Source organism: Bos mutus, chromosome 3, assembly GCF_027580195.1.
Source record: "Bos mutus isolate GX-2022 chromosome 3, NWIPB_WYAK_1.1, whole genome shotgun sequence".
Taxonomy (NCBI): domain Eukaryota; kingdom Metazoa; phylum Chordata; class Mammalia; order Artiodactyla; family Bovidae; genus Bos; species Bos mutus.
This window is the reverse complement of record NC_091619.1, coordinates 64,946,188-64,974,157: the sequence shown is the minus strand read 5'-3', so window position 1 is coordinate 64,974,157 and position 27,970 is coordinate 64,946,188. Positions and strand designations below refer to the sequence as shown.

The 27,970-nt window shown below is 36.2% G+C and overlaps 1 protein-coding gene across 4 annotated transcripts in view; it reads right to left on the bottom strand.

Annotated features, from left to right (window-relative positions):
- Positions 1 to 404: 404 nt before the first annotated feature.
- The window catches only part of ZZZ3 (zinc finger ZZ-type containing 3), a 122,722-nt gene continuing 95,156 nt past the window's right edge, over positions 405 to 27,970 (bottom strand). For 3 of the 4 annotated variants that reach the window (XM_070367841.1, XM_070367840.1, XM_070367842.1), the window contains 10 exons: positions 22,000 to 22,138; positions 19,203 to 19,350; positions 19,004 to 19,119; positions 18,364 to 18,435; positions 16,264 to 16,365; positions 15,264 to 15,359; positions 13,204 to 13,356; positions 8,416 to 8,550; positions 5,424 to 5,524; positions 405 to 5,134 (listed from right to left, as the gene is read on the bottom strand). In XM_070367841.1, the coding sequence (XP_070223942.1) occupies positions 4,990 to 5,134; positions 5,424 to 5,524; positions 8,416 to 8,550; positions 13,204 to 13,356; positions 15,264 to 15,359; positions 16,264 to 16,365; positions 18,364 to 18,435; positions 19,004 to 19,119; positions 19,203 to 19,350; positions 22,000 to 22,138 (1,207 nt within the window). In that variant the 3' untranslated portion in view covers positions 405 to 4,989. The remainder of the gene's footprint in view (positions 5,135 to 5,423; positions 5,525 to 8,415; positions 8,551 to 13,203; positions 13,357 to 15,263; positions 15,360 to 16,263; positions 16,366 to 18,363; positions 18,436 to 19,003; positions 19,120 to 19,202; positions 19,351 to 21,999; positions 22,139 to 27,970) is intronic. The other variant, XM_070367843.1, reaches the window with a different exon arrangement.

The following is a 27,970-nucleotide window of genomic DNA, read 5'->3' as shown; positions in this document are numbered from 1 at the left end:
TGCTAAAATAGTCTACTGATTCGAATGGCTTGACATGACATCACTAAAGTCGTACGATTGTATAGTAGGAAAGGACTTTAGAGGTCTCTGCCCCTGGAAGAAGACCTTGTCTGTATGTATAAAATATCAAAACACAAACTCCTTTACAATGATCTACATTCAGAGCCTCACTTGATCTGGCCTTGTAGCCTCTCTCACCCCAACAACTACCACTCTCCTCTTGCTCTTCTGGTTCAAATGACACTGGCCCTCTGTTGCCTGAATAAGCTAAGCTCTCTAATGGGTCAGGATCCCTGGCCATGCTATCCTTCTGCCTCTTCCTCCAGATTATCCACAAGGCTAAATCCCTCACCCCATTTAGGTCTCTGTTCAAACTGACTCTTGTTGTTGAGGTGTTCTATGAGTACTCCTTCTAAATGACAGACTGGTCCTGATAATTCTTTTTTTTTTCAAGCATTATTTTTCTTCACAGCATTTATCTCTGCCTAAAATTATGAAGTATTTTTATTTACTTGTTTACTGTAGATCTTCGGCATTAGAATATAAGCTTCAGAAAAGCAAGGCTCCGTATCCTCAGTTCTACACATAGCCATCATTATGGAGGGCTAACACTTAAATCCTCTGAACCTTGGTTTTCTCATATGTACAGTGGAGGTCACAATCATAAGTAACCTCACAGAGGTGTTGTGAGGATTAAAGAGGTTAATAATACGTGTAAATCATTTACTAGTTCCTAGTGCTCAATAAAAGGTAGTTCTTTGTCAACATTTATTGAGTGTCTCATTTAAACAACTGAGACTAGGACCCAGAATTTCCATTCTAGTTTCTATTACATCACTCTAAAAACATGGAAGAAAATGGGCTCCCAGGGAGGACCAAAATCTCAGCCATCTAGGTCTGAACCACATCCTCTAGATTAGACAGGATGTAATAATCCTTTAGTCCTCCCAGAGTCCTGCAAAGATCTCCTGAGGCAAATCTTCTAAGGGTCCCACAGACGCACTCGCAGACACTCAGGCATAGGTGATTTTTCTAACTTTCTAGAGAAAAAAATGTAACCAAAACATCAGTCCTATTACCAATAAATATTTATTGAGAATCTACTAAGAGCCAGACCGTAGGTATAAAGGTAGACACGGATGGTCTCTGTCTTCATGGAGCTAAATGTGACACCATGCTCAAAAATCCATTTAATCAGCTACTTGAACTTTAAGGGAAAAGGTTCCCCCCAGGCCACCTCAGGATCATATAAATAGAAGCACATTGTTCATCAAGATATGAAATAAAAACTAACCTTTAGAACCTACATAGAACAATACCTGCATAATCTTGTGGAAAAACCTACTTGTTATCTGGAGACTTTCAAGTCCATTCAATGTACCTAGAATAACAGCGTTCAAACTTTGTTACCCACAGTAAGAAATATAGTAATTTATATAGCATGCCATTCTTATGTTTATAACATAGAATTTTTGCAAAGTATTTATCCTTACTACATGTCATATACTGTTTTTTTCATTTCATAAAAAAATGTTCTTCATACCCCAGTAAATTGTTGTGTTCTGCAATTTAAACAAAAGGGAAAAGGAGAGAAAAATGGACATGGCATACTACTATGCTGAGAGGTACCAAACATGCAGGGAAAACAAACTGTACCTGAGGCAGGAGACCCAAGCCTTTAGTCCCAGCTTTGCCTAAAAAGCCTTATGACCACATGTTTGCCGTCAAATTAGAAGACGTAAATTATGTTTGTTTCCGTACTTCATCACAGGGCAAGCTGAGTGCTTTTTCCCCAGCCACAGATGTGCTTCTCTATTCTGAGCTATAAACCTGGATGCTTGCTCAGATTTATACTCTAGGATGCATAGCGCACCAGAATAAGACAGAAAAGCAACTCCTGCACACCTTCACCTCCAACACCTCAGTGACCCCTGACAAAGGGAATATTCTTGTGCAGGAAATAGGGTAGTGAGGCAGACGCTGACCTGGGAGCAATCTGTCTGGGTTAAAATCTAAGCATCACCACGTTACTAACCATATTGACCTTGGGCAAGTTACTTAACCTCTCTGGCTAGACTTCCTGATATGAAACCAGGATAATAAATGAACCTGCCTCATAAAATTGTAAGGATTAAATCTGTTACTATACGCTTGCTTGGCACATAACAAGCACTCTATCAGTGTTTGCTATTATTCTTAGTGCATATCACACCAAACAAAATTTCCACTGCCTAAACCTGAAAGCAGTGGTTTTAGGTGTCCTTAAAAGTTCTTAAGGGAGATCAACCCTGAATATTCACTGGAAGGACTGATGCTGAAGCCAAAGCTCCAGGATTCTGATCATCTGATGTGAACAGATGACTCACTGGAAAAGTCCCTAATGCTGGGAAAGACTGAAGGCAGAAGAGGGTGTCAGAGGATGAGATGGCTGGACAGCATCAACGATGCAATGAACATGAACTTGGGCAAACTCCAGGAGATGGTGAGGGACAGGGAGGTCTGGCATGCTGCAGTCCATGGAGTTGCAAAGAGTCGGACACGACTGGGCGACTGAACAGCAACAGAAGTTCCTTCAGTTCTTAGCAAATAACTTGAGCATAGTATTTCAGAAAATACAACTGACCTACTGAATACTACTGAATAAGTGATGCTTTAACAAGTAGGTCTATGTTTGTCTCAACGCCAAAGCTTCCATGTAGGAGATGGAAGGCCTACTTGCAAATATGACAGCCCTGCCCATTCCTGCAATCTTCAAATTAAAACAACAATACACATTACCACTAACTACTACCCTTTTAAAGTCATGAGGACTATTTGCTTAGAGCTGAAAAATGCAAAATAAACACATCTTTGCTTAAGCAGAAAAGAATCCTCTTTGTCACTCAAAATTTTCAAAAATCTTTTGCCCTTAAAAAAAAAATTTAAGTGGGTTTGTTATCACTCTTTCAAAGCATACATGATAGTTTATGGGATTTTTGAATGGCTCTGAATGGTTCTTCAAAATTGATTGGTATTATTCCTATACAAACATAGAAGTTACAGAAGTTACCATCAGTGCCACCTACTATCTTACCACAAGTTGAAGGTAGAGCTTCTGGAATATTCACTTGCAGTTTAACAGCCAAATGCCCAAACTGCTGATTCCCCTCTTCTTCCCCCAACTAATAATTTCAGGGCATAAAGTTTAGCTCAAGTCCATTTCCCTTTTTTCTGATGTGATATATTTTACCAAAATCATCAGTATACTTTAATCAATATATTACTTTTAAAATTCTCATATTTCTATAGTTAAAATTATATTACTTTTCTCAATTAAAAAATTCAGGGTATAATTTCAGTACACTATAATGTATTGAAGAGGACTGGTAAATAATGTCCCCTTGATTTAAAACTGGAAAAAACGAGACTAAAAATTGTGTCAGTATACTTAATTAATCTTAGAATATTTACATTTCCCATTAATCAATAATAATTTCCAGAGAATACAGTGATTTTAAAAAACTACTTATGTAACACATGGGGAGGCTTACTTTCATCAAAAAGAATGAGTAAAAATTTTCAACATAAGTTTAGTTTTCACATCTGGACATTAATTATTGCCTTTTTTATTTAACCATGGTATGCATTCTTTTTTTAAACCTAGTTTAGTGTCTCAGCAAACACTCTGAGTGAAAACATTACCATCTTTTACAGAGTTTCTCAAGTTTACCCTTTTCCATCATATAGTTCATATTCTTCTTAAAGGACAGGTAAATAAAAAAAAACCTAAAAAAAATTTGTTTTAACACTCATTAAAAAAGAAAATCCAAAATCTAACCAAAGGAAGTCACAACAAGCATTCTATAATATAAACAGACAGTATCCACATAGTTTATTTCTCACAGTTCTCCTGACAAATGAACATTATTCAAGAACATACTGTATACACAGATAAGAAGAAACATACAAAATGTTTTAAATGATGCACAACAAAATCCAGCAGTATAAAAGAATGCATGTGAACTCTTGCTCACTGCACAGACTAAATTTAATCACTTGTTTAAATAGTAATAAAAATACAATCTTTTATGGATCTTGTGCAGACTACAAAAGAGGGAAATTATTATCATATATATGATTTTTATATTAGGCAGTTTTCTTCAATGAGTTGCACTGACAACTCCAAATACAGAGGCAGAAGGCTGTGTATTTTAAAGAAATTAATATTGTGAATTAGAGACTTTACACAGTTACTACCACTGGCACTTTTCACCATAGTTTGTACACATCACATGATCATCTTATATAACATTACATTTAAAAAATATATCTGAGTGACAATTTTATAACATTCACACACCATGAGCTGGTTAAGGAAGCAATGCCACAGCTGCCTCCTGTAGTGCTTCACTGTTGGTAATAAGGACAGTTCATTCTGGTTAAAAGAAATTAGACATCAATATGGTTAAGCAGCTCCAATTTACTAAAGGCCATCAGGGGCCACCACTGGGACAGTGAGTTCTTTTAAAGTGTATATATCCTAGATGCAAACACCATCATTGGTTAAAACTTTGTCTAAAGAAGTCAGTTTCTGTGCTGGAAACTATTTTCACAAAACTGAAAGCTACTAAACTGTTTTAATATAAATACTTTGTCTTCTCATTAGCATATTTATGACCAAGTTCTTTGAAACCTTTGGAATTTACTCTCTCTTTAATATGTGCTCTCGTTTCCGTCTCCCCCATTTAAGATCACCACCTAAAAGGCTTTAAGGTGGTGGTGAGAATTTCACCAGGGAAACCCTTCGCTCACCAGGAATGTTCAGCTGCTGAACAGTGATCTAGAGCCACAACGGTGCAGAGCTGGACTTGACGAGAACACTCAGGAAGCTGTCATGCTGTGAGTGTCATTTCAGGGAAAGCAGAGAATCTTTCCAAACTGTGCACATAATTCACAATGATACCATTGCTATGTGTTGAAGAGGACTAGTGTATGATGTTCTCTTCCATGTCATCTGTTTGCTGGAAAGTAGTTTGGGTCAAGGTAATTATAACTGGTGCCCTGGGACACACAGTAGTCTCTGTCTAAGAATGTCTCTGACCGATAAACAGGTTCTAGTTGGTGATCTTCCTTGTGAATGTCTGTTTCATGAAGGCTGCAATGAAAACATACACAAACACATCATTATATGGTACTGCTTGCATTTTGCTGGAGATATTCTCAAATTTCCTCATGGCTCTTCCTGTTTAAATCCATTAATCAAAATCTCTAATGGAAAGTTACTTGAGATGTGGTATGATTAAGGAAAATTTCTTAATTGTCTAGAACAGCAAAGTTTAATGCATTAAATGTGGTGGTTTTCTAAGTAGTTTAAGAAATCAAACTCACTAGTAGCTGAGAAGCTCTTGTCAAAATTTAAGACCTACAGTGAAGGAAACACTTACCAGTCTGAACAAGAATCACAGAAATCCAAAGACATTTCCGGAGGACAATCCTGGCAATGCCACCGAACACCCTGGATAGGTTCTATGCCACAGTTATCACACTAATAAAGATTCAGAGAGAAAAAGTATTCAGCTAAAATCATCTGCAAACCTGGGCATTTGATTATTAGTAGTTACTTACTTGAAAGGTACCTCAGACCAGTATACAATGACTGTGATTGAGAAGCACTGACGTAATACCATAGTTAAACTATCCAAATATGTTACAGAACTATTTAAAACAGGTTACCATAACTAACATAAATCCAAGTGAACACAAAATTCGCTCTGAACTTTTATCTTACTCAGTCACTTTCCAAACCCAAGAAGGCTCCTATTAACCAACGCCCACCAAGAAGAAAAGGCAGCTCTTTCTCAGTGTTGTGACATTGTGGCAGCCAAGGTGTGTTCTGTGCAACTTAGAAACCAAAGTAAATGTCATTTCTAGTTTCTCTTATCATCAGGCCAACTAGAGTAGCTGACACACTGGCAAACTAGCCACAGCTGGGTTTTGCAATAGAATTATGAGAAGTAGAGACAGTTTCTTCCTGAAAAGACAAAGTTGTCAATTAGGAAAATCCCTAAGGGGAGAAGCAGGGCCACTGAAAGAGCAAGAGAAGAGAATCACTTAATGCAGTCTGGCTAATGGCCACTCTAGAGGATCAGAGGTACAAGAATTTTGTTTTAAACTTATCAGTCACAGCATACATCAGTGTTTTTATGTATACCACTTCCAGTGAATCTGTAGTTCGTGGCCTCAATTTTACTTCCTCCAATCCCACCAAGTATAATCAGTTCTAACACTTACGGTGTTCTCAAACCTGTTAATCCTTCTATTTCCACACCCATCAGTCAAGTTCAGGACATTCTCATCTTTTGTCTAAATAAACCAGGAGAATCTCCCAACCAGTCTGTTGTTAGCCTTTCTTCCTCTTCATTCTCCATATTAAGGCCAGAGTGATCTTTTTCCCCCTCTACTTTTTTTTTTTCCCAATTACATAAAAAAGCATACAAGAACAAATTATTATTTAAAGATTTTAATACTATAGTCAGAGATTAAGAGTTACCCTCTGTAAACCCACTGCCTTCCTAAGAGTTATATATTTTAAGAAAATAGAATGATCTTTCCTAAATGTAAATTTCATATTACTCTCTGCTTAAACTTCTTCAAAAGTTCTCCAACACTTAAGGAGAAAATTTGGCAAAATTTCCAAGGCAACTAAATAGCCTCATACTACTCTCCAGTGTGTACTCTAGTCATATGCAACTATTTCGCTCATTTAACTTCTCTAAATTACTTATGAGATGAAAACAGAATAAGGGAAGGGAGTCTGTTTATCGCTGAATCCCCTAGCACTTAGCAAAGTGCCTGGAATATAATGGGTTAGGGTCAAAATTTTGTGGAATGAATAAATGTATTTCTACCAGACTCACAAAAAACAGCAGAGATAACTGAATCTGAAAGGGGAAAAGAAATTTCTGATCTATTAACAATAGTAACAACCAAAGAAATAGCTCTATAGGTGAATGGATGGATAAAGGAAATGGTGTTCTCTGTCCTCCTCTACACACACATACACACACACACAGGACTATTATTCAGCCATAAGACAGGAAGAAATCTGTCAAAGCCATTTGTGACAACATGAATAAAACCTAAGGACATGATGCTAAATGAATTAAGTCAGACAAAGAAAGACAAATGCTATATGATCTCACTTAAATGGAGAATAAAAAAAGTTGAATTCAAAGAAGCAGAGAGAGAGGAGGTTATTGAGGGTGGGCAGGGGCTGCGGGGCCTGGGGCAGGAGGCAGGGTATGTGTGTCATTGGTCAAAGGGTACAAACTTTCAGTTATGAGTAAGTTCTGCACATCTAATGTATAGCATGGTGTGTGTGTGTCTGTGTGTGTGTGCACAGGTGTGCTCAGTTGTGTCCAACTCTTTGTGACCCTATGGATTGTAGCCCGCCAGGCTCCTCTGTCCATGAGGTTCGTTACACAAGAATATTGGTGTGGGTTGTATAATTATAAACTGGTAAGTGTACAGAGGAAAAGGGTGGAATGTGAATTTATAACGGAGGGACTATTAAGTGCGTGCTCAGTTGTATTCAACTCTGCGACCTTATAGACTACAGCCCACCAGGCTTCTCTTTTCATGGAATTTTCCAGGCAAGAACACTGGAGTGAGTTGCCATTTCCTCCTCCAAGCAATCTTCCTTACCCAGGGATCGAACCCACGTTTCCTACATGGCAGGGGATTCTTTACCACTGCGTCATTGGGGAACCCCTTACAGTATGGTATATATAGTTAATAATATTGCATTGAATACCTGAAATTTGCTATGAGAGCAGATGTTAAGTGTTCTTGTCTCAAAAAAACAAGATAACTATGTGAGGTGAACTTTTTTTTATATCTTAAACTTTTTTATACCTTAAAATATTTACAATTTTTAGTCAGTTATATCTCGGTAAGTTTGAGAATAGCTAGAGAAAAATTTTGCCTTTCATATACTACCTCAAAGTTGCCTACAGCCATACCACCCTGAATGCAGCTGAAAGTGTTAGTCACTCAGTTGTGTCTGGCTCTTTGCAACCCCATGGATTAGGTTACCATTCTGTCCTCCAGGGGATCTTCCCAACCCAGGAACCAAACCTGAGTCTCTGGCACTGTAAGGCAGATTCTTTACCATCTGAGCCACCAGGGAACACACCAGATCTCATCTATTACCTCAAAGTATACCTGTATATTTTTCTTCTTTCTACTGAATCATAAATCTCGTGACACCAGTTTAACTGTGACACACTACTTTGTATAAATGAATAGGACAAGAGCTAAACTTACTTTTATCTGTGTGCTTGAAAGTTGTGGAGCTGAAAGCTCTGAAAACCACCTTAAATATCTCTTATCACTCTTTCAAAAATTAAATTAATAGAAAAATTAAGTAGAATTTACCTTGAATCCTACATGCTGCACAAATCCACTTTCAGCTTGAATTTGCTGAAGTTTTTGTTTTTTTAACTTTTTAAACTGTAATAGTTCCTTATATTCAGGTAAATTCCTATACGTGACAGGAATACTTTCTTCATCCTATTGAGGAAAAAAAAAAAAAAAAACCAGTTAGCTTGACAATTAAAACAAATTAGTATGAGAAATACTGATAAAGAATATTTTTCTATTGACAAGGTATTTTTCACATTTAAAGAGACCCTCAACATTTTAGGGCTCATAGGAAATCAGTGCTGGTACCAGTAATATTTTAGACTAATACTTCTGGAGGGCTTCTTAATGCAACAGTAATACTAAACTACAGTAGGCAGCTTCATAATGCAAGTACCAGGGAATAAGCATGACTCCCACTTCTGCCATACCACAGACTAATGCAAACTCAACCCCTTCCCAACAAGTTCATGGAGACCTGAAAGACTCCTTATAATCTATTTCTTCCTGATCTGCAGGAAGCTCCTCTTCGCCAATCTAACAGATTTTTATGCTTCCTCAGGTAAATATGGCATTTTCTTTAAACAGGCAAAACAATCTCTATTCTGCCTTCTGCTCAGTACTCCAATGATCAAAACAGTACATTTCTCTTAAATGGATGAACTTAAGTTACAAAGATGATTATAAAGAACTGAGTATAAAGAATAGTAAAAACTACACAAATATATAAAGTTGAAGCTGACAGATGAAACACTAACTGCTTGCTATTCTCCCAATTTACTTGTGCTCTGCCACCCAGTATCTATTTCTTTCCTTTGCTATCTCATGACTGATCCCATGGTCACTGATTCCCACAATCCTCCTAAAAAGCACCTCCAATTCATTAATCCCATGTTCCATCAATTTCCAATCCTGGACCAGACAACCCCTATACCTCACATTCCTCCTGCTTCTCATGTTAAATATTATTAGTACTATGTTTATATTGTATCAAGGAAAATGATGTTTACACAAAGTATAGCATCTGCCCAATTTTTCAAAATTGGCTAAGATGGTAAATTTTATGTTATGGGTATTTGCCACAATTAAAAATAAAAATTCCAAACGCTTCAGTCATTAAAACAGAAAAATCTTGCCATCTGCAGCATGAGGGATGGACTTGGGGCAATTAAGTGAAATAAGTCACTTATTTGGAGAAAGACAAATATCATGATTTCACTCATGCAGAATACTAAAAAATAAATACATAAACAAAACCAAAAACACACTCCAGTATAGAGAACAGATTGGTGTCCCTCCCATGGAAGGAAAAAGTGGCAGGGGTGGGAAAAATGGGTAGAGGGGATCAAATGTATGGTTATAGATGGAAACTCAATTATTGGTGGTAAGCACGCTATAATATACGTTAGTTGAGTTAAAATGCTGTACACATGAAACACACAATGTTATAAACCAAACAAATATTTTTTTAAATGTTCACCCACAAACAGATTTCCTAGTTATAATCATTTTAAAGTTACTTAAAGGAGAAAAACTATGACTAATTTTAAGTGGGGCTAAAACAGGATACAGATTCTCTCTCTAGCTCTGCTTTTCTGAAAAGAGAAACTGAAATCTATAAATTTTACAGTAGAGGGTTCATAAATAAACATTTAAATAGCTATATTAAAGTAATCAGAATGGTGTGAACTGGTACTCATTTAAAAATAAACAAAATCAAACAAAACTTAAATCAAATTCAACCACCTATACTACATTTTACCAATTTTCTCAAAATGTATTTCTCTTAAACATCCTACCATCACTCCTCACCTAGCTAAATTTTATTCTTCCTTTAATGATGACCTTGATATTACTTCCTTGGGTCTTCCTCTTAAATCCTCAATCTACATCAAGTCCCTCTAAAATAATTACAATCACACCTATTTTTGAAACACTTTTGTTCATAACTATGCAAACTGACTTCTAGCAGAGCCTGTTATGTATTAAATATAAGTGAATAGGACTCAACTGAGTAATTATAATATTCACAAAATATAAAATTACACATAAATGTCATATCCTAAGACACAGCAGATAGTAGCTGCTTTTCAAAAGACAATTTAAAAAGCAAAAAAATTAAGAATATAGACATTTTATGGTAGTCTGATACAAAAGTATACAGTCAATATTTGATTAATCTAGAAAAAGAACAAATGAGATTTACTTTTATCTGCTGACTTTTCATTAAAATCTCCTTATCCAGTTACCACATATAATCAGAATATAAGGAAAGATACAAAGCAATCTTTATGTCCTTTAAGTGAGGAATCAGAAGCACATTACTTACTAAGAATTTTAGTATAGTAAAGTAAAAAAATATTAACAGCAATAAAAAGGAATCTCTATGAAGGGAAAATAAAATGAAAAGAATTAACCTAAATTAGCATCCAATGGATGACAACACAAAGAGGAATTAATCCTAGAATATTTAAAAAGTGTGATTTGACGTTATTTCTATAGTAGGATATATCCTAAGGCAAAAAAAGGCCACCCAAAAAACCTGTTTTCAGTATCATATTGTTGATGGTGGTGCTGGTATTAAATTCTGTGACTACTTGTGACCAGTGTGAGACAAAGAAAGTGAGCATTATGTTGTTATCACTAACAACTGGGATTTTTAGCATGGGAGAAAAATGATACATATTAAAGATCAATATAGGTAAGTAAAATTCTCCTAAGTCCTAAGTTGAATTTAAATAAAAATATTAATTTATTATATCTTTTCATTTGAACAAATATATAACATTTCTCAGTTCTGTCCACTGTACAGGCTTAAGTACAATGATCAATCCAAAAGCAAGTAACATCATAGATTAGGATGTGTGTGTGCTTAGTTGCTAAGTCATGTCCAATTCTTTATGACCCCGTGGACCATAGCCTGCCAGGCTCCTCTGTCCAGGGGATTTCCAGGCAAGAATCCTGAAGTGGGTTGCCATTTCCTTCTCCAGGAGATCTTCCCGACACAGGGATTGAACCTGAGTCTCCTGCATTGCAGGCAGATTCTTTACCACTGAGCCACCAAGAAAATCCATAGACTTTTATTCCATTTTATTGGGACAGAGCCTCCAAATACCATTTCTCAATAAAAGAAAACAGAACTAATTTTAGCTCTGAAGCAGGAAATATATAAGATGAGCTTTTAATTTCCTTGTTCCAGCAGATAGTAAGAAGGCTATAAAAGACAACTAGAATCTTGTCAAATGATCTCAAAATCCAACTTGAATAGGTTACAACCAACCAATGGGCCAACTTGGACACTAATAAAGACAATAATGTCAATGCAATGAATTTGTCAATGCACATAAATATAAGTCCAAAAACTCATAAGAATACAAAAATTTTAAAACCTTATGAGTCATTTTGGAGGCTACTAGAGACCAAACTCACTATTTTAAAAACAAGAAAATAAAGGGGATGATCAAGCAATTATGCTGCCTTTTTTACATGTACCTTAGGATAATCAAAGGTTTGTCTAGTCAAGGCTATGGTTTTTCCTGTGGTCATGTATGGATGTGAGAGTTGGACTGTGAAGAAGGCTGAGCGCCGAAGAATCGATGCTTTTGAACTGTGGTGTTGGAGAAGACTCTTGAGAGTCCCTTGGACTGCAAGGAGATCCAACCAGTCCATTCTGAAGGAGATCAACCCTGGGATTTCTTTGGAAGGAATGATGCTAAAGCTGAAACTCTAGTACTTTGGCCACCTCATGCGAAGAGTTGACTCACTGGAAAAGACTCTGATTCTGGGAGGGATTGGGGGCATGAGGAAAAGGGGACAACAGAGGATGAGATGGCTGGATGGCATGGACGTGAGTCTCAGTGAACTCCGGGAGTTGGTAATGGACAGGGAAGCCTGGCGTGCTGCGATTCATGGGGTCGCAAAGAGTTGGACACGACTAAGCGACTGATCTGATCTGATCTGATCTAGGATAATCAAATAGTTGATGGCAGGGTTACTTTACAGAATATTCTATCAAACACATGAAGAAAGAATTTTATTATTTTGTAACATCTAATGAGTTAATGGGTCAAAGCAGCAATCAATGGCTGCTATGTCAAAAGAAAGAGACAATCAAACTGATGAAAGTATACACGAAGTAGTCCTGCCCACCCTAACAAAAAACAAATCTGAATCTGATTAATTATCTAGATCTATCAACGTATAGGAGATTCAGAAAACAGAGGAATAGGTTACATGACACCAAGGAGATGCAAACAACAAAAGCTACACTGTGGTCAATTCTCTAAGACAAATAACCCAGGTTTTCAACAAAACAAGTATGGGGGGGCGGGAAGAGGTCTTTTGCAAATTATAATTTGGAAAATGTAAACTGTGTATCTGATTATATAAAGGATTACTTTTTAATAAACATGATAATGACATTTCATAATGTCTGAAAATTGCTGCAAAATAATCCCAGAAAGAAAGTTGGGGTGGGTAGGAAGTATAGATAAAAATAAGATTGCCACAAATTGATAACCATTAAAACTATATAATGGGTGCATGTGGGTTTATTTTTGAATTAGCTTGAAAGTTTCTTCTTAACATTTTTAAAGCCCAATGTAAAACAAGTTTAACTAGTTAATTCAAAAGAAAAGAAAGCAACATTATCTGAAGAATAGGAATAAATAGGAAATCCTGGTGCTCCCATTTTGCATTCTGATCTGTATAATATAAAGACAGATGTGGGGTCGCACAGAGTCAGACACGACTGGGGTGACTCAGCAGCAGCAGCAGGATACAGATACAGTATATATAACTTACTGATGCCTCCTCAACAGCAGTGTTCATATGGCTATGAAAACAGGATCGGTCATCATCTTCATCCATATACACTGGTGGTTCATGGGAAGTCATGAAAGTGGAAGGTTTAAAGAGATGCTTATTAAGGGGGTGTTGTCGTCTGCTTGTTGAAGACTAAGTGAGAAAACAAATTTTTAATTGGGATAGTGGACAATCATTAAAAGAATCAAAAATATAAATGCTATTTCCTGCAAGACTGTCTAATCAAAAGGGTCGAACCTCTATCCTTCAGCATACTTTTATGTGGTTGTTTTTTCTGCTACCTGGATTTTTAAAAGCACAACAAGCCTTAAATAAAAACAAACCAAACCAAACAAGCAATTAGAAATATAGGGGGAATATCCACATGGAGTATCGTGGACCACATGCTTGTATTTGTATCACCAACATTTTTCACACTCTTGGCATTCACATGCTGAACTCTTAAAGTCATCTTATAGATAATCAAGGAGGATGAAGTTAGCCAAAGCCAGATATAAAACTATCAAGTAAAATGAAAATTTCCCCAACATGATGAATGTTTGAAAATAGTATCTAATATTGATTGACTGCTTACCCTTCATCAATGTCACTTAATCCTCAAAACATTCCTATAAAGCAGTTATTATCACCTCTAATTTAAAAGTGAAAAAACAGAGGCACAAGGAGGTGAACTTTTATGTTCAAAGTGCTGCAGCTAGAAAGTAGCAGAACCAAGATTATAAACTAGGTCTATATGGAGCAATGGCCTCACTGTGAACCACTATGCAGACTTCCTGTCTTCACTAACAGCATAGACACGAAGAATACTTAAGCTACATGGAGAACCATTGTTTCATCTCAAAATTCGAACTCTAACCATGGCTAAGAATCACAACTATGACTGGGCCAGATCTCTACAGTCAAAATGCTTATTAAATTCCCAAAGGAGGAAACACATTTAGGCTTCTTTAGTATTCTTTTTGTTAGCATCATCTCGTTTTAGTGGTGAAAACATGAGGTGTACAACACATCTAAAGGTAACCCAGAAATCAGGACAATTAGATATTAGGTTAAATGCTGGTTGTTAAAGTTCCAACATTCTGAAGTTATAGGATGAATTCTACACACCTAAGATAGACAATGCTACAGTGGGGAGAGAAAAATACAAAATATTTTTAAAATATGAGAAATTAAAACAAGCTTCCAAAGTTTGGAAAAGAATAAAAATATTAAAACATAGAGATGTATAGACAATATACTTAATGTAAAATTATATAAAATTGTCAGTTTCAATAAGGAAGGGTAACAGCATTAGACACACTCCTAGCTTCTCTTTGTATGAAAGGTGGCAGTTTTTGGGAGGGAAGGTATCAGGATGATTTACCAACAAAATGAAAGAAGGACAATTATGTGCTTTTCCCCCCTTCAATTAAAGCAAAAAACTGGCTATAATTTCATGCAGTGCTCTACAATAGCTTTTTCACTGTACAGAGAAGCAAAGAATGGTCGAAGCGGCTTAGGAGCAGAATCAGAAGATCAATGATTCCCAGACTCGCTAGCTATGTGACTAGGCAATTTACTCAGTGTACTTAGCTTTCTCATCTATAAAAAAGGTTGTAAAACAGGACCTAGCTCAGAGCATTCAACAGTAAGAATAAAAGGTAGCTGTTAATATTAACATAAGTAAAGTGAAGGTGATACTACCCACACTTTTAAGAATTGTAGTGAAGATTAAATTGGATTTATACAGCATATGTATAAAACAGAAATTGATTAATTATTAAAGAATCAAATATCCTAAAAAGTTTAACATTACAAAGGCCTTTCTGACATATATTCAATCTAATACCTTTCAAACAGTACTCATTCACATAAACTAACATACTCCTAAGAAAACACTGAAGTTCACTTATGCTCAATGTAACAAAATGTTTAGAGTGAGTTTCTTTAAAAATAAAATAATGTTGTTCTGAATAACATACATACTTTTACACAGCAACTCTGACTTTGATGATCTTAATCTGAGATCTAAAGTTTACTTTCACCAATTTTCTTTTTACCTTTTTGGAGTATATGTATAAGTTTGGTGTTCTGCCTGGGACTGGAATCCCAGCTTTAGTTAGTTTTATGAAATACTTCTGCACTCGGCTGGCAACCTAAGAAACATGACAAGCCTTTTAACATAATGAATGACAAGACATTCAGTACCAAAATAGTTTTAAAAATATACGTGTATCTTAATGAATAGTAACAACTTAATAGCTACATAAATCTAGAAATAGTTTTAAATTGCCAAAGACACTTGGACCAAAAAAATTGTTAAATTAAATCTGTTTGATTCCTAAGCTAAACACATCTTCAACTTGTGAACATTCGTGCATAAGCATAAAAACGTATCTATTAATATCAATGGGAACGTGAAGGAGAAAGCTGGCAGATATTTTTTTAGAAAGACAACCAGGGAATACTAATTAAGGCATTATCACAAATCTATTAGCATAGTCTAACCCAAAAGCACATAACTGCTGTACTCATCAAATACTAAATCACATTTTTACTTTTTAGTATTTCGTAATGATTCAAAGCAGAACTATCTTGAGTTGTTTCTAAAATCAATAAACAATGTTATTTTTTAAAACTCCACATACTATAGTATTGTGTAGCTAAAAATGAAGGAGCAGATCTGCTGATTTTAGCTGCATTATCCTTCACTTTAAAAAAAAAAACAAAAAAACACATCAGGGACTTCCCTGGTGGTCCAGTAGTGAAGAATCCACCTGGCAATATAGGGACCATCAGTTCGATCCTTGGTCCAGGAAGATTCCACATGCTGCAGGGGAACTAGCCTGTGCACCACAACTACTGAGCCTGTATGCTACAGCTTGTGTTTCACAACAAGAAAACCACTACAATGAGAAGCTCACGCACTGCAGCTAGAATAACCCCCACTTGCTGCAACTAGAGAAAGCCTGCAGGCAGCTGCAAAGACCCAGCACAGTCTTTTAAATAACTTAAAATATAAAAAACATGCCAACAATATGGAGCCATCTCCTCAGTTACCTGTTTTGCTGTCCTGTTGCCCAGTTCATCTGCTATCTTCTGCCAGCGTCGAGATTCTACTTCTTCAGGAGGGTATTTCAGGAGTAGCTGTTCAAGCTTTTTCTAAGCCAAACCAAAGACCAAATTTAAGAAAAGTTTAATACTGAGTTTCTAAATAAATACATTCACCTTTCATCTTAAAAACTACAATACTCCCTCCCCAACATTAGGGGTTAGGTTAACTAGAAATCTTCATGGTAGGAAAAGTTTCTAGTAGGAATTTAAAACTTCACAAGGAAAATAAGAATCAAGACTAAACCGATGAAAGACCTTATAAAGATTTTTCTATTCACCTCAGTAAAAAGAAAGCACTCCTCAAAAAGGAAATATATTACACATTTTAGTGATTTCCACTGACCACATTTTCTTGCTAGACTATGTTTAAGCGACTATGGATCTGACAAAACTATATAAAAATTCATTTGTATTCTGACAGAATACTAAAAGAGATCTTTTCCTCCTTTGTGTGATCCTCTATTTAAATATTTAACTTTAATATTCTGACTTATCTTCAAAATTCTCCAGTAGTCCTAAGGATGCAGAATATTCTGGATGTTGAAATAAAAGGAATGTTATCACCCAGCTATCCCAGTGCGCAGGATCAGCTTTTAGGCACCATTGATTGGTATTATCTCTGCAGGGCTGAAAGACCAATAAACTGCCTTGGAGACTGGAGTGTGTGCTATGAATAATCTTCTTATCCTATCTTAGTATGGGCTTGGCTAAAGGAGTATTTTAACAGGTGGGCTTCCCTGGTAGCTCAGATGGTAAAGAATCTGTCTGCATTGTAAGAGACCAGGGTTCGATTCCTGAGTTGGAAAGATCCCCTGGAGAAGGAAATGGCAACCCGCTCCAGTACTCTCAACTGGAGAATCCCAAGGACAGAGGAACCTGGCAGGCAACAGTGCGTTGTGCTGCAAAGAGCCAGACACGACTGACTAAGCACACACGAACAGGCTTCCCAGGTGGCACTAGTGATAAAGAACCTGCCTGCCAGTGCAGGAGACAAAAGAGATACGGGTTTGATCCTCGGGTTGGGAAGATCCCCTAGAGAAGGAAATCCCCCAGTGGGCTATGCATGGAGCTGCAAAGAGTCAGACATGATTGAGCATGCATGCACTTGGGCAAAGAATCTGCCTGCAATGTGGGAGACCCAGGATCGATCCCTGGGCTGAGATGATTCCCTGGACATGGAAATGGCAACCAACTCCAGTATTCTTGCCTGAAGAATCCCACAGACAGAGGAACCCGGTGGGCTACAGTCTGTAGGGCTGCACTGAGTCAAACATGACTGAAGTGACTTAGCACAAAGTTTTTTATAAACGGATCAACTCATTATAACTGTGGGGCTAATCCTTATATGAGATAGAATATATCTCAAACATTACCCACAAACAATCCTAGCTATATGCCCAAATGTAACAGAATACTATGACCTTGCTTTTTCAGCTCGTCTCCAAACAAAAGTAAGAATTCACTTTGAAGCATAACTTTACTTGGCTCCAGGTTTTTCTGTCTCACAAAGCTGTATTACAAAAACTTTATTCCATCTGTTTCAGTATCTTTTTCAGGCCCCCTCCCAAAACCCAGGTTCCTTCTTTAGAAACCATCTCCTAAATGGAATTCATATATTCTCAGAATGAAAAATTCTTTACATCTGCAAAAAGGTATATAGAAATAAGTTTAAACATTTTAAATTCATGATTAAGAGGGACTGCATACAACAGTATACACTTCCCAGGTGGCGCTAGTGGCAAAGAATCCACCTGCCAATGCAGGAGACATAAGAGACAGATGTTCAAACTCTGGATTGGGAAGATCCCCTGGAGAAGGGCATGGCAACCTACTCTAGTATTCTTGCCTTGAGAATCCCATGGACAGATGAGTCTGGCAGACTATAGTCCATGTGGTTGCGAAGAGTCAGACACAACTGAAGTGACTCAGCACGCATACACACACACACACACACACACACACACACAATATACACTTTATTCACAATACTTACTCTAATTTTAACTGCATATTTTTTAACCTACACAATTGAGAAATATCTATTACCTGTTCTTCAACAGTCCACAATTGGTTAAATGTTTCAGGTTTGGTATCATCACACAGGCGTCCTCTTATCATCTGCATATAAAATAAAGCTTTGTCAGAGACAACATAACAGACTACTCTTTGATATGGCCAAATAACAAATGAATGATGACAACAACTTCATTTTAAAGAAAAAGAAATACTACTTTTTCATTCTGAACCCACGTTTATCAAAGTTCATCTAATTAACAGCAGCAAGGCCAGGTTACAACCAGCAAATCCTGGTTACATTCCACTATGCACAAAGAGCTCTTATTTTTAGAATAAATACTGTACTATATGTCAGGCACTGAACTCATCATGTTACATGTACTACTCATTATAATCCTCACAACTCTACAACATAGGGTGATATTAATCACATTTTATATAAGAGGAAACTGTAGCTTGGGGACTTTAATAGAAATGACCATCTGCAGTTCCACTGTTAATAAGTAGTGGAGTTGTGATTTCAACCCAGCTTTTTCTTAACTTCAAAGTTCATGTCCTTATTATATCTTCAAGTGAAGACTGCTTGAAATTTAAGAATACAAGTCAGCAAATGTTAAAATCTTTTGTCTATAATTCAAATTTTCCTACTCCAACACTTTATACTGCCTACCTGAGGACGACTGTTTGAGCCTTCTGGACCATCACTCAAAGGCAACATAGAGTATGAAAGGGACTCTCCATCCTTCCTAGGATCTAAAGGACTTTTTGGTCTAGCAGGTAAACCTACTAAAGAGAAAACCATGTATAGGATTATTAAAGCAAGACTTTGCCAGGTATTTCTCTACTTAAAATATCATGTAATTTATTACCTTTATCAAAAACTAGCTTAACTCTCCTAGTATGCCTTTTACGGTTTTTAAATTCTCTTTCAAAGTTTCCAAGGCTATTGGTATATTGGTCCCATACAATCTCAGGCAACTGAACAACTCTCTGCGGATATGGAAGCCCTATATCAGCCTGGTGGGAGGAAAAAAAAAGTGACATATAAGGTTAATTCAAGAAATTATAAACAATAGCCAAATTTTCAGATGATTCCAAATCTAAATAATCATCAACTGGCATTTCTATTCACTCTGAATCCAACAGTCAATAAAAATACAGTCAAAGCATTAAATGGTATAATGATAGCCACATAAAGAAAAATGAACTTAACAAAACATAAGCACTATTTTTTGATAGAGGTCTACAGCTGACCTATACAGACATAATGTTCTTTAACACACTTAGACAAAAATAGCAAAGAATGCTTTTTATCTCTAAGAACAGCATATGAAATGTGTTTGACTGAAATAGATATGACCTGACACACAGAATTCATTTTAAATGGACCCCTGTGGTCCTAACTTATTCACAAAACAATGAATTATTTTCATACTATATAACTCTTAAGACATGTACAAAAAAACCTACCACATTTTGAGAATCAAAACTGTATCCTTACTTTACTTTGAATTCAGCTACTTTATCAACCACCTTCAGAAGTTATTAGTTGTCATTACTAAAACCAGGTTATTATGTGATCAGTCTTTTGATAGGAATTTGGGTTACATAAGTGGGGGTATTGGTCAGAACTCATATAATGATAAAACTGGGATTTCTGAATTTCACTGTATATAAATTTCACCTTAAAAGCTTTAAAAAAAATTTAGTTAATAATATGCACTCTGAAGTATTTTGGTGTTAAGTATGTGTGTCTGCAACTCTGGAATGCATGAAATGGATTCCATCTTGAAATGAGATAGAATGGCAGATGGAAGGATTGAAAAAACACACAATAAAGCAAATACAGTAAAATGTTTATTGTAGAATCTAGAAGGTGGATGGATGTGTGTATTAAAACTATATAATACTTTCCACTTTTTTGTCTACTTAACACTTTTCATAATAAAATGTTCATTAAAAAATTAGGTCATAAATTATGAAACTGGCAAGCAAAGTCCATACTGTGATACAGAATTCTTAATTTTTATTTTGCTTGTGATACAGTATACTACAGCCCTCATTATAATAACGTATATCAGTCTAAGACTCAACTTTTTGAAAAGTTAGAATAGAGTGTCTTTTAAAACAATGATGATAAAACATCAAAGAAAGCTAACAAGCCATAAAGGTTCCCTGCATTCTATGTACCAATATATAAACCAAGTTTCCTTAATTTCAATTAGGAGTTTTCAGACGTTCACTAAAACAACGGGATCATATGTCAACAACTTAACTACTATGGTAAACTTAAAGAAAGTAGGCAAATTAAACATATATGAGTTAACATAGAAAAACTAAAGAATCAAACTTCGCAGAAAATTTTCTTTCCAAGGAACACAAGTCTTTCATGATTACCAATGTATCTGGGATTTAATACACATTTGAACATTTTTGCAAAAAAATCTTAAGAGGGTCAATGTCACACCCTTGTTTCTGAAATAAAGTGAAAAGAAATCTAGTTCTAAATTAAACATGGACATGGAAAATCTGCAGATAACCAACCACGGACGTATATAGTAGATGTGTGTAACTGCAACTTTTTTGCCCACCCAACAACTGAAAAAAATGAGTTTAAGATTAAAGTACAATCTATTTTAGTTGAAACCATGATAAGTAAACACTGAAAGCGTTCATAAAATGAAGTCCCCAAGACTGCTGCCTCAACACCTGGTAGACCACTTTTGTGACTCATTAATAACTAGTAACTAAACTTGTCATTGGAGAAGGCAATGGCACCCCACTCCAGTACTCTTGCCTGGAAAATCCCATGGATGGAGGAGCCCGGTGGGCTGCAGTCCATGGGGTCGCTAAGAGTCGGAAACGACTGAGGGACTTCACTTTCACTTTTCACTTTCATGCACTGGAGAGGAAATGGCAACCCACTCCAGTGTTCTTGCCTGGAGAATCCCAGGGACGGGGGAGCCTGGTGGGCTGCCGTCTATGGGGTCGCACAGAGTTGGACACAAATGAAGCGACTTAACAGCAGCAAACTTGTCATACACAACTAAATTTGTGTGTTAAGGTGAAAAAGAGGATTCTTTTTCATAGTTTTTCAGTTTTAACTTTTCAGACAATGCTTTTGTCTGACTAATATTTACCTCTCAAATTTATTGAATAATTTGTGGGTCCCTAATTCAAGACAAATACTACGGCATAAACGCACATCTTGCACCTCATTCTCATGACCTTGGCAACCACATCCTTAAAGACATTTAAAATAGAATTTTTGTTTGTATCACCATTGTTTTCTACTGCTTTTAGAGTAAATAAAGCAGTAAATAAACACTAAAAATACTAAAGTATTTTTTCTTTTAGTTTCAATAAACTTAAAAGTCCTAAAAGCAAAAAAGGGAAAATATTTTTAAGATGGGGAAGGAAAAAAGTAACAGAAAAAGACTAAAAATGGCTAGAAACAGGACATCAAGTTTCTATACAAGCATCCAATTAAAGCTCCTAGCCATCTTCACTGGGGGTATACTTATTGTGCATTTGGTGGGGGTGAAGGAAGGCAATATCCCACCTTCAGTAACATGGTTAAACATTTTAAAAAGTATTCATATAAAAGAATAAATAAGGTTATTACCAAATACATCTCAATAAATTTAAAAAGTGGTCAAAATATACCTTCTTCTGGAGTTTTTCCACAAATCCAATGGGATTTTTTAGTGCTTCTCTCTGATGTCTGCCTAAACTTTCAAGGTCCTGGACTGCTTGAGAACGCTGAGCTTCGAGTACAGCAATTGTCTGTAACAGTCTCTGATAACTACAGAGACAAAAAGAAAATAAAAAAAACTCACTAAAATTTTTTAGTAACAACAATAAATAAAAAACTGAGTTCAATCCATGATCTACTATTAAGTCACACGTCTTTGTAAAGTTACCTGAAAGAGTTTTAGTAAAACATATTACTGGGAATAAATGAGGTCTTCCTGAGTTACGAAGTACCTAGTTAGAAAATATCAGTTAGAGAAAGCAAAGCCTTATTCCCCCATCTTAAATTCTTAATTCTCAAACCTGAACAAGTACAGAAAATAAGAAAACGAGCATCTTGACTTTCGAGCAATCAGTCATTAAGAAACAGCTAAATTAGAAAATAATTTAGCATCAGGAGGGATCATCACTTTCAGTCCCTCTGCTGTACCCTGTTAGAATAAGATATCTGTGACAAATTTTCTTGACTAGGGTTACAAGAAACTTTCACATAATTCAGACATGATCTTGGTTGTCATGATTCTCATTTGTTCTTTCTGTTCATGTTTAGTCGCTAAATCGCGTCCAACTCATTTGCAACCCCATGGACTGTAGCCACTGGCTCCTCTGTCCATGGGATTTCCCAGGCAAGAATACTGGAGTAGGTTGCCAATTTCTTCTCCAGGGACTCTTCCCGACCCAGGGGTCAAATCTTGTGTATTCTGCTTGGCAGGCGGATTTTTTTACCACTGAACCACCTGGGAAGCCCATTCTTTCTGTTATATCTCCATTCTAAAGGAATTTAACTTGTTATTTCTTACATATTAAACATTTTTACAGAAAAAAAGACTTACGCAATATTAAATTACTTAATATTTCTTAAGTAAAAAGAAATATTTTTTACTTCCCTGCCTATAAATAGGCTAATATGAATTTTACCCACATAAACCTACTACCTGTTCATATTCTCCCCAACTCTCCCTCTGGTTCACATTGTCCTGGCTCTCTGAGAAATGTCTGATTTCACATATGGATCACATATGGAAACATGTTAGCCCAAAAACCTTGAATGCTCAAATGTATTTCGCAAAAAGAACAAAGAACAAACTGCTGCAAATTTACTTCAAAATAAGTTACTAGGTCTTTAAAATATTAGTGAAGCACCACTGTTCTTTATAACTTTGAATAAATTTCATTCTATTTCCCAATAGACTATAAACTCCATGACAGCAACATATCTGAAAAGTTCACTGTTTCATTTATCCAGTTTGCAGCACACTTCCCAGCACACACATGTTCAGTAAACATTTTTTGAATGAACAAATGGATAGATGTTCTGTGCAATCAAAAGTATACTGAAACTTTAAAGTTCATAAGTCAGCAAACAAGCAGAAATTTCAAAGGTAAAGCAATGCAGTTTTGATGTCCACAACCATGGCATGACTGCAATATAACAGTATCTATCAAAATAATTTTTCAGCCCCTACCTAAAATATATTCTTATCCTTAAGTGCTCTGTTAACTAATCCCTAATGAAATGTTTAATAATTAATATTAAAAGTGCTAACACTGAAAAGTAAGACTTTTCTCAAGATAGAGCTACTTCATTCAAACGTTAGAACTGAATCAGAAAGCAATGGCTACATTAAAAGTTACTCCTGGGGTAAGTTACAGAGGTTAAGTCTAAACTCATTTTCACTCTGCCTTCATTTGCTTTGAGGTATATGGAGTGTACAAACCTTGACTGTGCTGGTATTTTCTACCAGGCAGGCTCAATCTTAGGGTGACTGTAGTGAGTTGAGTACTAGACCTAACCTCTCTATAATACTCTTAACTATCCTACTTCACCCTCAGAACGTCTATCCCACTTAGCTGAATAACCAAAGATTTATCATGCAGGATACACTTCTCTATCATCAATAAAAATGATTGAGTCTATTAAACTTGCAGCAAACTACTGCACGCAAATAACAATTAATGAGGCACAAGTTAGAAGAGACTTATGAGAAAAAACAAGAAGCTTGAAAAAAGTGCTATAGCAGTTACTGCAACTGAGAAGAAAGGTCTCTCTTTCAAGTTAATAACTTCTGACAATCTTTACTGTATATAAATTATTCCACAATGATTCTGACTTAAAAAAAAATAATTCCAACAGAGATGACAAAGAAAGTGTAACTCTTCACCCCCTATTTTGTTTCTCTTTAATCAAAATAAAATGATTATCAAATTGAAAGGCCTAGTCCATACACTAGTAAAGATGTACAAGTCCAAAATAAGTTAAAAGATTGTAAGAAAATACTGAATTTAATTCTTCCAGCCCAGCTAATTTGAATAATTTCCTAGAATATTCAGAGGTTTTCCCAATAAGATTACCACATATATACCTAAGCAGAAATGAAAGAGATAAAAAACGTGCACCTATGTCTTTACCTACGGCTGATTCATGTTGATGTATGGCAGAAACCAACACAACATTGTAAAGCAATTATCCTTCAATTAAAAATAAAAAAATAAAAACAGAAAAAAAAAAAAAAACTTGCATGGGACTTTCCTATTAGTCCAGTGGTTAAGAAGGCACCTTGCAATGCAGGTGACACGGCTTCAATCCCTGGTCAGGGAACTAAGATCCTACATACCCTGGAACAACTAAGCCCTCACATCATAACTAGATAATCTGTGTGATACAGCTAAAGATCTGACACATTCAAATAAATAAGTGTATTTTTAAAATCTGAAGAATAAAAATAAATTTCTTTGGGACTTCCCTGGTGGTCCAGTGGTTAAGACTCCAGGCTTCCATTGAACAGGGTGCAGGTTTACTCCCTGGAACTAAGATCACATGTGATGCAAGGTACAACCAAAAAATATATAAATAATAAATATTAAAATAAACTTCTTCAGTCTGAAAAGGCTATATGTTACAATTCCAATAATATTAAATTCTGTTAAAGATAAAAGTAAAGAGATTAGTAGTTCCCAGAAGTTCAGAGAAAGGAAGAGGGTTGAGTAAATGACATACAGGGAATTTTTAATACCAGTAAAATTATTCTACATGGTACTATATATAATGTTGGATCCATGACATGGATCTGCCAAAAGCATAAAACTTAAAAAGCATAAAGAATGAACTTTAATGTATGCAAATTTTTAAAAAATCATTTAGTAGATTAGGGAACCCTAGGAAGGAACGTATTCTCTGACACAAGGATCTAAGTATATTATACATATATAAAACTACCTCTCTGAAGGCGGTAGAAGGAAAAGATCCTGACCGAGGTAACTCTGGAAATGAGTAGCATCTCAAAGACTAAAGGTAAAAGGAACTGATCATAAGCAATATATTCTGCTTTACATAGCTATTTCCAAGTAGCTAAGAATGAACAATTCTAATTCTGTGTACATATATAATGGAATAAACAAATGAGTGGAGGATGACCAGGGTTTGCTATTGCTAGAGTGGAAATTTACAGATAAACAAGGGGAGAAGCTAGAAGAATCCATGTGGTAATATAATTAATTAGGGATGGAGTCAAAGTATAAACTCATATTTAGCTTTATATATATGTAATAATTACATATAGAAGTATTTATAGATAGGTGTGTGTATATATATATATCGGAGAAGGCAATGGCACCCCACTCCAGTACTCTTGCCTGGAAAATCCCATGGACGGAGGAGCCTGGTAGGCTACAGTCCATGGGGTCGCTGGGAGTCGGACACGACTGAGCGACTTCACTCTCACTTTTCACTTTCATGCATTGGAGAAGGAAATGGCAACCCACTCCAGTGTTCTTGCCTGGAGAATCCCAGGGACAGGGGAGCCTGGTGGTCTGCCATCCATGGGGTCACACAGAGTCGGACACGACTGAAGCGACTTAGCAGCAGGAGTAGCAATACACACACACACACACACACACACATATACACACACACACACACACAGATAGATTACCAAATACACATGTATTTTCCTGCTCTGCCAGCTCAGACAGATAAATAAAATAATCAACTGCATCCAGCAGTGAGCATACAGAACTCAAAAACTGACTTCTAATACTGCCTTCTGCAATAAAGGGAAATGGGGTTCCTTTGCAAAGAAGGCTGATTCTAGCACTGGGACACGAAATACACAAGATGAATCTGGAGTATTTTGAAGTGGCAAAAAAGCTATATAACAAAAGTACACCACCTTAGTGGGACCCAGGAGACAACAGAAAGGTTCCCTATGGCCAAAGCTGAAACAATTTGAACAATAAAACAGTGCTACTAAATTACACCTCAAAGTAGGAAAATAAGTATTTATGAGTCTCTACTTATCCCTGGTGGCTCAGACAGTAAAGTGTCTGCCTACAATGCGGGAAACCCAGGTTCAGTCCCTGGGTCGGGAAGATCCCCCAGAGAAGGAAATGGCAAGCCACTCCAGTATTCTTGCCTGGAAAATCCCATGGACTGAGGAGCCTAGTAGGCTACAGTCAGTCTATGGAGTTGCAAAGAGTCAGACATGACTGACCGACTTCACTTTCACTTTTCACTTACACAAATAAATGACTAAAGGAAAAATGAGGGAGAGTGAGATGGAGGAAGCGTGGGGGGGATGGTGGGGAGAAAGAAAAAAAGGGAGGAACAAAAAAATCTCCCATGTAGAAGATTTCCAAATAATCTGTGGAGACACTCTGCTCTCAAGGAGAGAGACCCATAACTCCCTACTCCTTAAGTGTGGGCTGTACATAGTGATTTCTTTCCAAAGAAAAGAGTATGGAAGACAGAGAGTAACCTCACAGTGGAGAAACCTGACAAACTATACCTCAGCTAGGTGATCCAGGTCAACAACTGCAATCAATCATCTTAACAGCATATCCCTTGGGAAAAGCTAAAATTGTCATTATATGCAGATGACATGATACTACATATAGAAAACCCTAAAGACTCTACACAAAAACTATTAGAACTGATAAATGAATTCAACAAATTAGCACGATACAAGACTAACATACGGAAACTGGTTGCATTTCTTTACATTAGCAATGAAACATCAGAAAGGGAATGTAAACAAACAATCCCTTTTAAAATCACATCAAAAATAAAATAATTAGGAATAAACCTGACCAAGGAGGTGAAAGACTTAAATTCTGAGAAGTTTTAAACATTAATAAACATCATAAACGTTAATAAAGAAAACGGAAGATGATTCAAAGAAATGAAAAGATCCCATGCTCTTGGATTGGAAGAATTAACATTGTTAAAATGGTCATACTACCCAAAGCAATCTACAGATTTAATGTGATCCCTATCAAACTACCAGTGATATTTTTTACAGGCCTAGAACAAATAATCCTAAAATTTCTATGGGACCAGAAAAGACCCAAAGCAACCCTAAGGAAAAAGAACAAAGCAGGGAGCATAACCCTCCCAGACTTCAGACAATACTAACTACAAAGCAAAGTAGTCAAAACAATGTGGTATCGGCATAAAAACAGAAATACGGATCAATGGAACAGAATAGAATCCAGAAATAAACCCATACATCTACAGTCAATTACTCTTTGACAAAGGAGGCAACAGTATACAATAGAGAAAATCCTTTTAGCAAGTGATGTCAGGAAAGCTGAACAGCTGCAGGTAAATCAATGAAGTTAGAACACCATACAAAAAATAAACTCAGAATGGATTAAAGACTTTGGCTTAAAGACTTAAATATAAGACATAACACCATAAAACTCCTAGAAGAGAACATATGTAAAACATTCTCTGGCATAAATCTTACCAATGTTTCCTCAGGTCAGTCTCCCAAGACAATAGAAATAGAAACAAAAATAAACAAATAAGACCTAGTCAACTTACAAGTTTTTGTACAGTCAAGGAAACCATAAACAAAACAAAAGGACAATGGGAGAAAATATTTGC